Source organism: Crocodylus porosus, unplaced genomic scaffold, assembly GCF_001723895.1.
Source record: "Crocodylus porosus isolate Cpor-Errol unplaced genomic scaffold, CroPor_comp1, whole genome shotgun sequence".
Classification (NCBI taxonomy): domain Eukaryota; kingdom Metazoa; phylum Chordata; order Crocodylia; family Crocodylidae; genus Crocodylus; species Crocodylus porosus.
Window position 1 is genome coordinate 20,864,862 of NW_017728950.1, and position 14,087 is coordinate 20,878,948.

General features: G+C 44.9%; 1 protein-coding gene across 1 annotated transcript in view; it reads right to left on the minus strand.

The window, feature by feature from the left end:
* The window catches only part of NCBP1 (nuclear cap binding protein subunit 1), a 54,054-nt gene that overhangs the window by 39,780 nt on the left and 187 nt on the right, over window positions 1-14,087 (minus strand). Inside the window, exons 2-4 of the mRNA XM_019555226.1 lie at window positions 11,252-11,337; window positions 3,936-4,036; window positions 1,268-1,424 (exon numbers count right to left, since the gene is read on the minus strand). Of these exons, the coding sequence (XP_019410771.1) occupies window positions 1,268-1,424; window positions 3,936-4,036; window positions 11,252-11,337 (344 nt within the window). The remainder of the gene's footprint in view (window positions 1-1,267; window positions 1,425-3,935; window positions 4,037-11,251; window positions 11,338-14,087) is intronic.

A 14,087-nucleotide genomic window follows, 5' to 3' on the forward strand; every position in this document is an offset into this window, starting at 1 on the left:
CACAGGAATAAAAAACAAAAACTAGTCCAGGTAGCTAAAAGTAGAAAATAGTCCTTGGAAGCAGACTTAATTGCATTGGTATACCAAACAACCATAAGAAAAATGTCTTTTAAACTTGGTGGATCCTTTGGCTATTTATTTATAGAACGGAAAGCTTTTATACAGGTGATCCAAAAGAGTGCTTTGATGTGGATATTTTAACAAAGTTGATTAATTCATGTTAACCTGAGAACTGAATGACATCAGCCATCCAAGGAAAACAGAACTAGAAGCTGCATTTCTCCACCTGGTAATGTATTAAGTGCTGCATATTATAAAGACTGGCAATTTAAAGACAGCAGCATAAACAGAAGTCTGCTAGAAGCAATTGGATTGATTTTTTGTAGACCTACTTGGTCCTTTGATCTCAGGATTAAACAGTGTATATTAAAAACAGATAAATCACAGAAACTGAAGTCTCCACAGCATCGATGAGCAACCAGGGAGGAGACTCAAGTATCAATCTCCTTCCAGACAGCTAGCCCAAAACAATGTGTTTAATCTGAAAAAGAACTGCAGGCTCTTCGGTTTAAGAAAGACTGAGATTGACAAAGCAATTTGGGCTAAACATACAATCCATCACTCAGAACAGTTTGCTATATTAGTCTGAAATCAGGCAGAAGGCAGGAAAGGACTGCACTTCAGGGTGCCTGTACATGTGCAGGAAGGCTGCTCTGACGCACTGTAATTACAGCACATTGGAGCACTTGATTAATGGAGTCTGCTGGAGTGTGCTAATTAGCACATTCCAACGAGCCTCTGCATCTTGTGTATTAGCATCCCTGTGCTTCAAAATGGCAGCAAGGGTGCTTTAACTAAAGCTCGTTTAATGGGTTTTAAACCGCTCCCACCACCATTTGAAGTGCAGGAATGCTGATATACAAGATGCTGCAGGTGCTTAAATTACAGTGGCTCTAGAAGCTGCTCTAATTAAAGTGCACCCCCACCCCCCAGCTGCCAGAGCATGTGTAAAAACACTCATAATTACTAACTTGTTCAGAGAGGCAAAAGCTTTTATAGGCAAACTACTTCATCCAATGTTAAATAAATGCAATTGCAATTTCTATGTCCTTTAGAGGGAGTATATCTGGCACATTATACAAATAAACATGATTTCAGAAACCACAGTTAGAGATGCTCTGATACTTGGGTGAGTGTTATCAGAGAAGGGGGAAGCAGAGGTGGGGCAGAGAGCATGAAATGAAAAAAAAAACAACAAACCACTTACTAAATACACAGCTTCATTATACATATTGACTTTCAAACATTCTTTGAGTTGACGAATCATGGCTTCTACAAATTCCCCACCAAAATTGTAGTTCCTGGCATTCAGCAACCCAACTAGTGTTGTGTAGACAGTAAGCTTTTCTGGTAATAGACGTGCACTGATTTAAATGTAGAAAATAAATAAAAAACAAAAACAACAACATTGCATTAGATGTTAAAATGCATTGTTTGCCACCTGCTGCAATTATTTAGCATTTCAGATCGTGGTTAGTGCAGGATGAACTGATCTATTAATTCATCAGAAAGAGGTAAACCCAAAAAAATTAACCTTTCCTTAGAGTCCAACAGTATTTGGCAGAGCAGTATGTTTAGAATGATGACCCATCTAAAAATTTACATGAATTTTTAATTCAGTTTCAAAATAATTTCCTTTTAAATCATACTGGGCAAGTTTCCACAAGATGTTTTACTGTGCAGAATTAGCGGCTTAGTAAACATCACATGGGTGCCCCTATTAGGCCGGAGTAGATTAATTTACTCCTTGGCAGGAGAGTATTTGTATTACATGTGCTATGTACTTTTTGTATTACATGTACTTTTGGCTGCCTGTGTTTCAAGTACTATCCTGCTGTGGTGTAAATAAATCTACTCCAGCTTCATAGGGGCACCCATGTGATGTTTACCGTGCAGCTAATTCTGCACAGTAAACATCTCGTGTAAACATGAAAAACTCCAAAAGCAGAGCACATGTAGAGGCTGCCCAGCAGTCCAGGGCATGAGGGTGCTTCAGTGCAGGGGCTGACTGCTGGCTAGCCTCACAGTGAAGCACCCTTGTGCCCCAGCCAGACCCTCTGCATCATGCTGAACCAGGGGGAGGAGCCCCAGATTGGCAGGCTGACCCCTCGGACTGGCAGTTCTGATCTGGTTCAACATACTGTGCCCCCAGATACACATTCAGATGTGGTGCCTGGGAGCAATAAGTGCCAAAGTTTATACATGCACACTACTAGCACATTTAGATGTGTCCACCAGTTGTTGAGAACTTCATTAAACCTGTATTGGGTTCACATAGCTAAGTGATAAAAAACTTTTAGCTACGGTTTCTGTCCCAAACTGACCAGAAACCAAAATCGAAACGATCTGATTTTAGTGAAGCACCATTATACTTGGAAGGACCAATGTAAATTTTACGGTCATTTAGGGTGCATCTACACATGCAGTTAATGTGAAGCAATAAACTCCAGAGCAGTTTGAGCTGGAGTGAACTCCTTTCAGGTACAGCACCCACAGTCCCAGGACAGCAAAAATTTGAGCTAGGGAGAAGCAGGCCCCAGCTGGCAGGGCTGACCGGGCACAGCTTATGCCTGCGGTCAGTGTCCATATATGAATTGCAGTGCAGTAAATTATCCCTCCATAAAATAGTTCTGTCCCCAACAGTACTATCTTATGGCAGAGTTAGTGTACTGTGCCCTAATACCAGTGCACGTGCAGAAGGTTACACTTTACTGAGGAGCTAATTAGTCTACTCTACAGTAAAATGCACATGTAGATACACCCTTAGAGTTACAAAACAAACAAACAAAACCCCTCCCCCAAAACACCAACCCCTCCACCCCCCACTGAACCTTAAAAAACCCTACAGAACAAAACAAAAAGTTACCGTCGTATCTCCCCGCTCCCAATACCCTTTCTTCAGCTACACCCTAGATTTCACATCAACATGGCTAGTACTTCAAAACTAGAATTTGTGAAGATTTATAATGTTGGAATGATATAGCCATGAGGATCCAGAAGTTATGCAAGAGGCAAGGGTTATTATGGGTGATATCTTTTAATGGACTAACTGCACGGCTGGGACAGAGCCATGCAGTCCATCCAACGAAAGCCACCACCCACAAAAATCCTTGCCTCTCTGAAAGTTTATATGTACTGTTAAAGTATATATCAGATCATCAAGATTATACAAAAAGACTTAAATGCCATTTTACACTGCTTATAGAAATTTTGAATTAAGATCCAAAAAGCTTATCATACCAACATTGCTGATTTCATATTCAATGCATTTATGTTTCAACGTTAACTATGTTAACATACCAGTTAACTATGTTTCATGTAAATGTAATGTTAAGCTTTACATCTCTTCAGGTGCCTAACTGCTGTGGGAAGCAAGTTAACTGTTTGACTTGTGTGTTTATGGTTCAGATGACAAAGTTGTAATAATTCTCAGAAGTGTAACTGTGCACTGAACCACACGTATCCAAACCTACCCTGGGATTGAACATTTCAGACAACACACAATTGAAAGCATAAAAAATGCAAACTAAGAGCCAAAAAAATATCACAATCATGAGCCACCTCAATGGATCCTCACAAGAGTCTCATGGCTCTCTAGTGAAAGGATGGCTTTCACTGGTAGAATAAACCAGACAGAGAGCCTCAGACTAATTACTCAATGGACACTGACAGTGAGTGCACTTGGGCAGTTATTTTCCTTTTTTAGCTTCTACTGACAACCAAGTTTCCTTCTCCAAATTTTTTTGCTAAGAGTAAAATGAATTTTGTGTTACTAATGCTTAAGAAGTAGCTCTTATGAAGGTTTTACACATGACATATATGTTTGAGAAACATTTAACGTAGATAACAGTACTAAGTGTTTTTTGCATACATACACTGTACAAAGAATTCTTAGTATCTTGCTCTTGTAGTTTGGTAAGTCAGCCTCCAGGACACCAGCTAGGCCTTCCAAATTGCTCTCCAAAGATGAAGTACTCTAAGAAAGAAAATAAGTTTTAGAAACTGACTGATCAAGAAATATCCATCAATCCCTCACGAAAAAGGGTTTGGATGGAAGGCTATTTTGTTGTGCTCTTATTAATGAAGAGGACAATGGATAAAAAGATGACGGGTAGGTTGTTTGTTTTTGTGACTGTAATGTTTCAAATCTTACTAGGCTGCACAACATTTGTCATTTGCTGGAAGCAGGCAGCAGATGAAGAATGAGTAAGGAACTCTTCTCCAGTTCTGCCACAAACATCAAAAAAAGTCATCTCTTCATTTCACTTGGAGAAGGGATTTTTAGAAAACTGCACTACCAAACCTGCATTTGCATAGATCAGTGGCTGTCAACAAGGGTACATGTACCCCAAGGGGTACTTAAAAGGGTCATAAGGGGTATACAGAACTCTGTGTGCAAACTCAGCACAGCACGCAGGCAGCCTGGCCACATGGACAGCAGTCACGTCTGGCTAGTAAGTTTGTTGTGGGGAGAGAGAGTGGGGCTAGGGCAGGTGCCCAGCCAGGGCAGAGTGCGGGACTGAGCCACATGGGGACTGGAGGGCGGTGGCTTCCACCACTATGTGCACCCCGGGAGGGCATGCGAGGCATGTGCTCCCAGATCTGGGTGTGGGGTGGGGTGAGATGTGGCCGGGGCCATATAAGGCTCTTCCCAGCGGGGGCTGGGCTGGGGCGGGCTGTGCTCCAGGCAGGTGGCAGCAGCACTGGCAGGGGGATTGGGGGAGGATACAGTTAATTCTGGTACGGCTGCAGCATCCCTCCCACCCCATAGCCCCTCTGTCGTAGACCCCCATGGTGAGGGAGTGGGGCTGGGGCTGCTCAGCTGGGCCAGAATGCGGGACAGAGCCGTGAGCAGCTCGTCTGGGGAGCATGGGGGGTGGTGGTTCCTGCCACTGCACGTACCCCAGGAGGGTATGGGGGGGGCCACGTACCCCTGGATCTGCAAGCGGGGTATGGCAGGCTGCCACTGCAGGCTGGAGCCAGGGAAGTGCTGGACTGTTCCCAGTGGAGGCTAGGCCAGGCTGCACTGGGAGGGGGGTTGGGGCTATGGTGAATTCTGGGGTGGCTGCAGTTCCTCCCATAGTGCCCTCCCAGTGCCACCACTGCCCACCCAGAGTGCAACCCGGCCCAGCCTCCTTTGGGAAAAGCCCAGCACAGCCCCAGCCTGGTTGTGCCCTGCGCGCAAATCCAGGGGCATGCACTCCCCATGCCCTCCCAGGAGCAAAGGCAGGAGCTGCTAACCCCCACACCCCCTGGGTGAGCCACTCACGGCTCTGTCCTGTGCTCTGTCCTGGCTGGGCAGCGCCTGCCCCAGCCCCAGCCCCAGCCCCAGTGCAGGGGCCTATGGGAGTGGGGCTACAGTGGAGGTGGGGGGAGCAGGAGGCTGCAGCCACTCCACAATTCACTGTAGCCCTTCCACCTCCAACTGCCCTCTCAGTGCCACCGCCGCCCAGCAAGCATAGCCTGGCCCAGCCCACACCAGGAAGAGCTCAGTTCCCCAGCCCACACCAGCAGCCTGCACACCCCACATGCACAGATCTGGGGGCACACCTTCCCCAAGTCCTCCCGGGGTGCACATAGCAGCGGGAGTCACCCCACCCTGACTGGGCAGCCTCTGCCCCAGCCCCACTCCCACTCCCTCTGCTACTGCCAGGGCCTCAGCCTGGCCACCCCTTCCCCTAGAGCAGCAGCCCAGACTTGCCCCACACACACTTCCAGGGCCACACGCCCCTCACACCCTCCTGGGGTGTGTTCAACAGCAGGGGCCATGCCCCCTGGACAAGCCACTCACAGCTCTGTCCTGCACCCCGCCCTGGCTGAGCAGCCCCTTTCCCCACTCCCTACCCCACTGCTGGATCCTCAATCTGTCCCTCCCCTCAACAGCAGCAGACCACCCTTGTGCCGCACACAGATCATGGGGCACACGCCCCCCATGCTCTCCCGGGGTGCGTGCAGTAATCCCATCCCCTGTGCCCCCCAGACGAGCCTCTCGTGACTGTCCCACGCCCCAGATGAGAAGCTCCTGCTCCTGCCCCACTCACCGCAGGGCTTTGATCTGTGCCCTGCCCCATAAAAACAAGGAAAAAATATTAAGGGGTACATGAGCTGAAACTTCAAGACAGAAGGGGTACACTTGTTAAAAAAGGTTCAAAACCCCTGACATAGATGGTATTTTCATCATCTGGACTGAATCCCTGGACTCACTCCTTGACTTCCACCTGAGGTTTACCAACTATTACCCCTTGATCAAATTTTCTCTGGAATATTCTTATACTAACATTAACTTTCTAAATACCATGATCCACATCTGGAACAGCACCCTACAAATCCATATATACAAAATAATGTACAGACCACTATATTTACAACCACAAACACACCAATAAAAGCTGTAATCTGCAGTCAGGCCCTCAGATGCCATGGCATCTGCTCTGAAAATACTCTTGATGCCAACCTTGCCAATATGAAACCTGCCTTCATACAACAAGGACACTTTAGCACAGACAGGCTGATCACAAATATGCAGGGCTAAAAACAGTTAGAAATGGATTGTCCTTAGAGAGATCGTTGGTATGAAATATCTGGAGCTTAGTAAAGATTCCAGACCATGTACCACTGAATACCTGCTAGAAGACAAAAAGAAACTGCTGTGTGACCACACCCTTTGGTGGTCACCTTCCACACAACACTTGAACCAGTAAGAAGAATCACACAGCCTATACCTGAAAAAGATCAGAACCCGAGAGAAATACCCCTAGCCCTTTTCCCCTAGTCCCCACTCCTGACGTTCAAATAACCCCCTAGACTTGCCTAACTCATCAACAGAAGCAAAGTCCCCATGGATCAGACTTCAAACAGTCTTGCCTTAACTATTAATACAAAACCTGTCAAAATGCCTACACTGCTAAAATGATCAATACTGCCCACAACAAACCAAGCAGAATCCACAGATCTGACATATCTATCCCCGTACATGGTATCATCTCATCCAATGCACCAAATACCTCATGGAAACCTATGTGGGTGAAGCCAGACTAAAACTATACAGTAGAATGAAAGATCACAGGAAATAAATTATAGACAGAGACACAAACACACATAGGAGAGAACACTTTTCACAGAATAACCACGCACTTTCTGACTTCACTATCTCAGCTCTGAAGGAAAATTTACAAAACTCCTTCAAAAGATGAACCTGGAAATAATGATTCAAAAACTGGCTAGACACTAAGAACCAAGGACTGAACACAGACATTGAGTTCACAGCTTACTATAATCTACCTGATAATCTCTTGTTCACTCCACAGGTGGTAAAGATGCTTCTCTTTTCAATTATCTTGATCCTCCATTAATCAAGCTATCTTTTCTTTTGCAATTTTCTTGTCTGTTAGCTACTCCTAGGAATGTGTCTTTTTCTCCTATTTTTCAAACCTCCAGACTCCTCCCACCCCGGGAATCTTTTTTTATTTGTGGAACTGACTCCTACACTGAATCCTTTTTTGGTGGTGGTGCCGTGTTGCTGCTTGATTTTCAGGTGGCTAAATTGCTAGGTTCCTCTAGCCATCTTCAAGACATGAAGGGTTAAACCAATGACACTTTTCTCCGTGTTCTCTCCTTCAGTTGGTTTGTAGAATATAAGCTTTTCACTGTACTGGGTCATTTCTTTTTCTGCTCAGACAGTTTCTTATGGAGTGTATTTCTTTTATTCCTTCACCCTGATTGTACTGTGAATGCTTAATAAGAGACTCTCCAGCAAAACTTTAATAAATGTACAGCTTCTTCTAAAATCTGCTGTACTATGTGAATGTTTGCAGAAAAGCTATTCAGTGATGCCTGGGGCTGGAATCTTTACTCCAGGCCTCTCATACAAGTGATCACTCTCAGAAGATCATCCATTTCCATTTGTGTTTAGCCTACCGGTTTTCTCCTTAGACCTGAAGTAGAATGCACTGCATTCAAAAGGTCGTTTAAGGCTAACCAACCACATAGTTGGTCCAAAAAAAGATATCACCTACAAAAAATCCTTACCTCTTGCATCTTTTCACTTCCGTTACACATATGATCTATGAGATATGTATGCACGTTATAAATTAACTAAATCAGAAACATATAATATAAATTTCAAACCAGAGGGCTTACTTCAACCATTACGATATAGTTTAAAAGTGGTTATAAAGATGACATATTAAAAAAAACATGGTATGCGTCAAGGATGCTTATTATTACCCCTACTTTTTGCTATGGTAATGGAATTGTTTGTCCAGTCAGTCAAAAATAATCCAACTATACAGGGAGCAAGCAGGACACTCTTCCTGTTGTGTTTCAGTGGTAGAATCCATGTCTGCCATGTGGGAGAACTTGGTTTGATTCGCAGAAGTACATGCAACTACAGCCAGTGAGGCACCAAACATTTAGACTCAGCTTGGTGTTTGGATTCTGTCTCAATGGCCTAAAGGGATTACAAAATGTCTGGGCAGCCTCCACTCCTCCACAGTGTTGCCTAAATCTGGGTGACCTCCCACACATACACCATGATCCAGAAAGATTCAACAGAGGCCTACTAAATGTAGAACAAGAAAAACATAACATTATTCACTACCAGCAAGCCTAGTTTTGTCCATTTAAGAATCCAAACTTTAAAAAAACCCCCAAAATTGGCATTTTTCCATGATTAAAATTAAATGCTACTATATATATCTATAAATATGTATCAGTTGAACACAATATTTTATTGATCTATTAATAATTTTATAGCAATTTAGAAACCTACTAGTGCCTCAATCGTCATAACAAAATAAATTCTAAATAACTGTACATTTTGGCATTTGATTTTGCTTTTTTTTAATTATGGAAAAATCAGAGCTCCCCCTGCCCCCTTCACTAAGCAGGATGCAGGGTCCTGCTGCAGCTGTCCCCCCCACCACTCTGTGGTACCGCTGGTGCTTTGACCCTGCCCATGCTGTTCCCCCTCACTCCCAAGACACAGTCCCCCCAGCCCCGCATGTGTTCCTCACTCCTAACCTACAGCCCCTGGCCCTACCAGTGCCCCTCACTCCTGACCCACAGACCCTTACCCCTCTAGCCCTGCCAGAGAGGGCCCCCAGCTGCCAGAGCTCCAGGACCATGCTGCTGACTCTCTGCTCCATGGGCACCAGCTGCAGCCACCCAGCAGCACCTGAGCCCCACCTGCTGTGTGGGAAGCAATGGCTACTGCAGCCAGTGCAAATCACAGACCCCAGTGGACCCCTGCTTCTCTGATGGTGGCCACAGCTAGAGCAGAGCTCATGGGGAGTGTGGGAATATGTGAGCTGCCAGCAGCAGGGCTACATGCCCCAAGGCATACCCTCCCCCAAGAAACCTCCACAGCCAGCAGGCAGGACCCAAAACGGGAGGGCAGAGCAGGGCAAGAAGCCTCAATGTTGCCACTGCCAGGAGCCCTGTGCTAGTCATGCTGCCACGGTGAGGCATCCCCTGCGGGCCCAGCAGCAGTGGGGGTGGTGGTGGCACTGTGGAGTTGCACCCCCCACCCCAGCAAGCAGGGGGCACTGCATCATGGTGGCACGGCCAGAGCAGGGCTCCCAGCACTGGCAGCACCAAGCCTCCCCTACCCCACTTTGCCCTCCTGCACTAGGTCCCACCTGTTGGACTGTGGAGGCCAGGGGGAATGCAGCAGAGCAGGGAGCCCTGAGCCCATGTGCCCTCCCCAACGCATCGCCTCTGATACAACCGGTCCCCAGGAGTGCACACATAGGTGAGAAGCCAGCCCTCCTTTTCACCAGATGAGCCAGCTGTGGCTCTGTTCCACTCCCTGCAGTGGGCCCTGCAATTGTGCATTCTGCCCTGGCCCCTAGCCCCAGGCCCCGTGCACCACCCCAGCTGGGTAGCATCCCCAGCCTTACCCCATTTCCCCCCTCACCATGGGGGCCTTAATCTGCCCCTCCCATTACCTATAATCCCCACAACAAGACTTACCTGCAGGCAGCAAGAGGAACTGCTCTCCATCATTTCTGGCTGTCCTGCACGTGGCACTCTGAGTCTCACTCCCCTCAGCCCCAGGCAGCCCCTTTCAGGCTGGAATTCTCTCACCCGTCAAAGGCAAACCCAGAGTTTCCCATGTTTTTCTCCTTTAAAGGAGAAAATCTGGGTTTTTCCTCAGCAAAGAGAACACCTGGATCTCTGTTCATTACAAAACCAATTAATCTACTACCTGAACCACAAAAGGAGAAAAACAACACGAAAAAGTTTCTGGATTTAAAGTTAACTATGAAAAGTCACAACTCCTAGACATCAGTATAGGACCAGATCCATGAAGATAGACAGTTATAAATATAAATGGGTAACTACTTCATTAAAATACTGAAGGAGGAATACTACTAAAAAAAGGAAGGACTTGTATAGCTACAATTTTACTCCTTTGATTGAAACAAGATTCTAAAACAGATTTAGAGAACTAACTAAATATGAAATGTCATGGTTAGGCAGAATTACAGCAATTAAAATGAATGCTCTAGTCTAGCTTGCATTACTTCATTATACCAAGCACTACCTATTATAGTTTCATAGTTTGTAGGGTCAGAAGGGACCTGAGCAGATCATCATTATAGTGCCATCAAATCTTTTACGTGAGTAGAAGGCTATGAAAGATAAATTTATTTAGGGGAATAAGAAACTTGGTTTTAAGAATTCTATCCTGAAAAGACTTCAGCAAAAGGAGAAGGAAATTTATGCTTCCAAACATTAAATATTACTTTGGTAGAAAGAAAAGTAGGGCCCAAAAGGACTTCCAGAGGTCTAGTCCAAGCTCCTTGAGGCTGGATCATTACAAACCATCCCTTATCTAACACATTCCTAACTCTACACAAATCAACCTTGTCACGCAACTGCAAGGCCAATTGCCCAAACACATCAAAAGCACCCTAACCTACCACAAGTAAAATAGAGAAACAAGGGCTGTCAGTGCCCAACTGCTGCAAGGATGTTAACACGCACTCAAGAGAACTAAGGAAGAAGGCCAAGCCCCAGCTACAGAGGAAGTTGACAACACTTTGAGTACGTAATTTTTCACAATTACTTTTGGATTTTTTTTTGGACTTTTAATTGAATTCAAACTCAGCATTATAAAAAAATTCACAGATGCCAGAAATCTTGTGCCCAAGCATGTTAAGGACCATAACTTACTGCTAACTCTTACCTTCTCACCCACTCTGCATATTAAAGATTCTAGCCTCTCTTCAATTTCAGATGGCTCGGACGTTCTCCTTCTTTTATGAGTTTGCCCTGTTTCAACACATTAATAAAAATCAAGAATAAAGGTTAAAAATATTCCTTGCTTAATGTTTAACAGTTTGCTTAACAGTTCTGTCAGCCCCATTTTCATTCTAATTTTGTACTATACCAAGGACATACAACATTGCTACTGTTATCCAAGAAAGATCAAATAAATGTTAAAAATAACAAAGACAACATTTGTACTTCTACAGAAATCTTACTCTTCATGCAATGTCCAATTTTGACATATTATTAGGAATTAATTTCACAATGCCAATAATAGCATATTATAAAGCTAAAAAAATGACTGGAGAATTAACTTTAATTTTATTAGTTTTATGTTTTCTATTAAGCATCACATTGTGTTCTCTGACACTTACGTTAAAAATGTGATGAACCTTGCGCAAGGGATTGTATCATAGATCCCTTTTAATGTATTTATACTCTTTTAATTTGGGAAAATGACTAGACACTTGGGACTAAATCAAAAAGTTAAGTTCCTAAATACCTTTAGGGGTCTGGCTCTGGAAAACTAAAAATAAAATGGAGACTTATTAAAAGGGTTTAAAAGTTGAAACAATGATTTGGAATTCATCTCCGCCAGTAAAAGGTGAAAAACTCGAGCAGCAAAATAGTAGATTCTCGACCCATGCAGAATATTATTAATTCATTTTTAATTGTATAGGCCCGAAGTGCAGAAAAGTGCTGAACCTATTCTATTTTTTTTTCCTACATACTGTTATGTTGTTCATGTCATTAATATCTGAACATACTCTAACAGTGCTTTAAGCCAATGATGTCGTTCAGTCTTCTCCTGAGGTAGTGGTGGGAGGAGATTTTTACATATAGTTAGTTCATCTTGTTTTATTTCTTCAAGCGTACATGCCATTCTGTGCATTTGAGAAGCCAGGTAGAATGCACTTTGTTTTTGCAGCAGAAGGTGGTAAGGCTGATGATGCTAGTCCTCTATTCCCAAGGAAGTTAATTCCAGGCAAGAATGCGCTCCCTGCACAAACATGTTTTCCCATTTGGGCAGAAGATTCCACCATGCCAGAACAGCAAAACTGTCAACGACAGTCTCCCCAGAGCCGTAGATAACACTTTAGATACATTGAGTCCAGGCAGCTGAGCACCTTGAAAACATGAAAAGTGACCTAAACTTGATTTTGTTATAAAGAAAAGAGCAGAGGGCCAATCTGATGTCCCTTACTGCAGCCTACATCACTGAGGAGATATATTACAGCATTTTTACTGCTCAGATTTCCTAAATGCTGATGGCTTATTGCTCAAGTGTACAGGTGAACCTGATGAGAAATGACAAAAGGTGTGTAGAACAAACTGGGGTCACTGTCTGCCAGGACAAGATGATGCCAAGGCAGAAAAAAACAGTTTGTGACAGACTGATCTGTAGTCTTGCACTCCTCACCAATACCACAGACTGAACTGACCAGCTACTGTGGTCATCTTTAACCAAAGAAGGCTGCACACTAGCTCTTTGTTATGTTCATTTTTAGACAGATGCTGTCCATCTATAACTGATTTTCTGCAGGTACTAGGATACCTTGGTAATACTGAGATGACTAACTGCTCTACTTTTACCTTTTTATATAGCCATCTGCATATGGCTAGCACTTGAAGTCAGTCTATCTAGTAGCTGCACATGGAACAGAACTCCAGGAACTCAGGGAGACTACTGGTTGCTATGAGGGAGAAGATCCATGTGAAATAGCACACTAGTTTTTTGCAGTACTTATTGCTGGATTCTGTTGCAAATAGTACTGACATGCTGTGCTAGTCCATATCACTCCTTAAAAAGGAATTTCAGTTTCAGAGCGATAGGAGCCTCTTTTGATCTATAATACAGCTTCACAGGCTAACAGAAACATTTCAACCTTTTTTTCTGCCTTCTCTGTTCACCTACTGTAGTGTGTCAAAAATCAAGATCTAGGTGGACAATGCGTACCTAGATAGCCAGTTTTAAACAGTATAGTGATGTGCAAGGCTTATATACAACAACAATTTGCCAGATCCACAGATCTTAAGCAACGCTGCGTAAATGCTTTCCTATAACATCATAGGCCAGAGGTGTCAAACATGGCCCACAGGCCAGGTCTGCCCTACACAGCCATTCTACCTGGACTATGGGACTACCAGCAGTTGTGGATCATGGCCAGGGGAAAGTGCGGAGTGCAAGGCCTGCTGCCAAACCCATGGACCTCAAGATATAGTGAATGCAGCAACTGATGACAGCAAGGTGAGCAAGGGCTCACACAGCCCCAATCACCCTCTACATGTGAAAACATCAAAGCTCCGCATCTGTCCACGTCGGAGGATCCTGCACAGGTCTGCAGGACCCACAGCACTGCCAATGCAGATAAGATGCATTAGGAACGATACAATGCCAACCAGAACTGCTGCCACAGACGTTACCTCACATGTTCCTTTCTTGACGTGCACTTAGCACCTGCTACTTGACAGGGAACCCCAAATGGCTGACAGGCCCTGGCCTTGGCCCCTGCCCGCAAGCCATACAAAGCGCTTGGGAACATGAGGCTCGCATTCGTTTCCCCAAAATAAAACGAGACGCGGCCACGCTCCCGGCACGGGACCGAGAGCAGCACGCGGCCGACACGTCCATCAGCGCGCGGACACCAGAGCCCGGGGCCTACAGCTGGTCGCAGGCAGATACCCAGGCCGCGCCGGGAGGCGCCCCACCCCCCGGGCAGGAAGCGCGGAGCGGCCCCAGGACGCCGCCGCTC